Below are 3501 nucleotides of genomic sequence, written 5' to 3'. Positions count from 1 at the left end.
CTTCAAGAAGTGTGCCAGGATACATACAATTGAGACAGGTATGCATGAACGGCGTGCTGAGTATCCAATTTCGTTCGCTTCCAGTGCATCCCACGCGGACCACGACGCTGCGGGCACGGGAAAAAATAAGAAGGCCTTCCAGTGTCGAGTAGGTACATCAATGAAAGCATCGACGAGAGCCGGTTCTGCTCAATTTCTTTCTGGTGTTCTCAACTACGTGTAAGATATACCAGGCTCTCAATAAAGCTCCAGAAGCGACGCTCAAGTCGTGACATGAAGGATAGGCATTCGATCTCCGACTCCGGCGGGTGTGTACTTGCTTGTGTGTTGGGAAGCGGCGACTGCAGGGCATCATCCCACCTGCCGGCCCGTTCTTGCATATTTTCGCGCTTCAAGGGCAAGACCCGAGCTCTTTGTCTCTCCTCCAGAGTCTTGCGATCAACCCGCTTCCCTTTTCTGAGAGCCTCCAATTCTCGGTTCTGTCGTTTGGCAAGCGATACGATGTCTGCCCTCTCGCAGACGCGCAACTTGCTTTTCTCTTTTCTGTGCTTCCTCGCAAGTTGCTTTTGTTCTCTGACTTCCTTTTCCCGGGCTTCTGTTCTTTTCTTGTCGTTCTTCTTTAGTTCTTGCCTTCTCCTCTTGTGCTGCTCGCAAAGATCTTGGCGATCCTTGGATTGCTTTCTTCGGAGTGCGTTCTTCGCTTCCGTTGCCTTGGCTTCCATTTGACATCTTTCTTGCGCATGCCGTTCTCGAAGTTCATGTTCTTCGATACCTTTTTCATTGTTTGACAGTGCCGACTGTGCGCCTCCCCTGTTCATCTTAGATGACTTCGAGCTTGCTTCCTGGTTGTGAGAGAAAACCCTGCTTTTATCGCACACACCGATGATTTGTGGGGACCCGATGTCCCTCCATCTGTCTGTACAAGTCACAATGCCGAAGGTAGAGACCCAAGCTGCAACCCCGTCTTTTGGCCACAGCTGATAAGTGAAATCCGCTGCGTCGGGCACTCGCGGGTGTACGATACGAATAGCATTTACACCTTTGTTACCAGTTGTTCCCTTGATGATGGGCTGCTCTATTGTTTGGAAGCTGGTTCCTTCTGACGGGTGGAACCGCACCGGAGGCGGCCTCGATAAGACAGTCACAGATTCGGCCTCGCTGATGAGCCAAGCGAAGATCGCCGACGCCCCATGAACATAAGTCGACCACTGCTTGGGAGACTTTTGCTTTTTCGGGCAGAGGGCGTTGTTGGTATCCATCAGAGGTCCCATTGCTGTTGCCAACGTCTGCAACCCGCGTTCGTCAGCCCAAGCCTGTGCGAACTCACGCGGCATGCCAGTCCAAAGAACTTGGTTATTCGGGATGCATGTTCGGCGAAGCTGCTCGAGTATTTGGTAGATTTCGTCGCCGGTAAGGTGCTGATTGATGAACAGCTTGACTTCGCGAGGTATTTCTTCATCCATTTGATCTATAAATTCTGCACGATTTTCGATACAAGGAGTATTGCTCGTAATGCTGAGTCCAGCGGCCGGGAAACGAGGCGTTGATATGCACGCTGGGATACCTTGAGCGGGGGCGCCTAATACGGCAGGCTATAGGGGTGACTATTGCAAAACCCTAAAATCCGTCACCCAAGTGTCGAAATAGGTTAGCGGCAATAACATCCTGCCCCGCAGTACACTGCTCTATATACCTCAGCGTTTATCTCTTTGAATTTTATCACGTAGCAGAAGGTATAAATATAGCGGCGGGGACGAAGCGGACCAGTAGAGCGCATTTCTATCACGCCCTATAGACATTTGCCGCCACCGTGGCAGTCGAATTAGGCAATATTAACGCTTAATTGTTTACCTCCTCCTCGGCTTTCTCTTTATCGTCCTCCTCGTCCGGCTTATTAAGCCGCTAAGCAGAGGGTTAGTAGTAAAATATATTTAACGACTTAATCCCGCTTATAATCTAGAGCTAAGTAGCCTTACAGTGGGGGGACAAAAGTTCCGGTCAATGACGCTAGCGCGTCGCGTACGCGCGTCTCCCACATTCCAACCCTTCCTCTTCAAATCACCATCATGCCTTCAAAATGAGCCCAATTACGCCCAAAAAACACTGGAGCCCTCATAAGAGGACGAAGATTGTGACCCTCTTTGATTGCGGCTTCTCAGCTGCCCTCGTCGGCGTCAAAGAGGACGTTTCTCCTAGAGCTGTCTACGGAATCGTCAGGCGTTACAGGACACAGTCGAGTGCGAAATCTTTGCCGCGCTCTGGGAGACCCTCAAAGCTCAATGACACCATAAAGATATATCTTTCGATGCATCGCGAAAGACCCTTTCATCTCGAATGCTCAGCTTCTTCGTGAGGCTTCTCTAGAGTGTTCTACACGTACTTTAACACGGTACCTTCGACACCATGGCATACAACATGTACGCGCTCTTCGACGTCCAAAATTAACAGAAGAACATGCTGCAAAGAGGCTACAATTTGCACTACAATACCATCAAAAGCCAGCTTCCTTTTGGCATACATGGATTTTCTCTGATGAGACGTCAATCGCTCGTGGGGACGGCGAGACAGAAGTGGGTTTTGCAATTCAGTACGTCTTAATACCCTTACTTCAAAAATCCCTCCTAATTGCAAAAGGGGATAGATTAAATCCGAAAACGTGCAAGCAAGAGGAAAACCTACTCGACATTCCCAGATGTTTTGGGGCGGCTTCTCCTTTAATCGGCGGACTTCTCTTACACCAATGCTAGGAGACCCCGACTCAGCCCGTGGTGGCGTTACTGCACGCCGTGTGCTCGAGACCTTACAAGAAAGCCTACCTACAATTGCAGAGCCAGGCTATACATTCGCCCAAGATAACGCCTCAACACATACGGCGGCCATTGTGCAGGCGTGGCTTGGCTGCTGGGTCGAAGAAAACAGGGTAGATTTGGTCGACTGGCCGCCATATTCACCTGACCTAAACCCCATAGAAAACGTATGGAAGCTGCTTAAAGAGAGCATTATGGAGACTCACCCTGAGCTCTCAGACCTTCCAAAGAACTATAGCTCCAAGCAGAAGCTCTGTTTTGCAGCGGTTGGAGCGTGGGAAGACCTTGAAGAGGATACCCTCAATCACCTAATAGAATCAATGCCTCGGCGCCTTCAAGCTGTTGTGGCTGCACGTGGCTGGTATACCAAATACTAGCCGAAACAACAATAATCTCCACTCAATTCTCTATATATTTATATCTTCGGCTTCATAATTGACGTTCATTTGGCAAAGTAATGTGCTGTTGAAAAGAGGGCTCTGATGCGGCGTTGTGGTGGGTGGGCCGGATTGACCGGAACTTTTGTCACCCGACTGTAGCAATAACGTACTTCACCACCTAGTTGGCCACACCACCTAGTTGGCCACTAACCTACCTAGGTCTCAACCGCTCCCAATTCTCACCGTCGGAAAACACTCTACAAATCGATAATCAACTAAATAATTACATGAATGGAATCCTTATTTCCCCGGCC

The 3501-nt window shown here is 49.6% G+C and overlaps 1 protein-coding gene across 1 annotated transcript; it reads right to left on the bottom strand.

Moving 5' to 3' along the window:
- Positions 1–209: 209 nt before the first annotated feature.
- Positions 210–1463, bottom strand: HRG_00420 (uncharacterized protein; the record flags this gene model as incomplete). The annotated part of the gene is made up of 2 exons (XM_044858891.1): positions 210–1273; positions 1328–1463. The coding sequence occupies 2 exons, from the start codon at positions 1461–1463 to the stop codon at positions 210–212; spliced, it is 1200 nt and encodes a 399-aa protein (XP_044725291.1).
- Between the last annotated feature and the right edge of the window lie 2038 nt (positions 1464–3501).

Source organism: Hirsutella rhossiliensis (genome assembly GCF_020360975.1).
Source record: "Hirsutella rhossiliensis strain HR02 chromosome Unknown scaffold00001, whole genome shotgun sequence".
Taxonomy (NCBI): domain Eukaryota; kingdom Fungi; phylum Ascomycota; class Sordariomycetes; order Hypocreales; family Ophiocordycipitaceae; genus Hirsutella; species Hirsutella rhossiliensis.
This window is presented reverse-complemented; position numbering and strand designations above follow the sequence as displayed.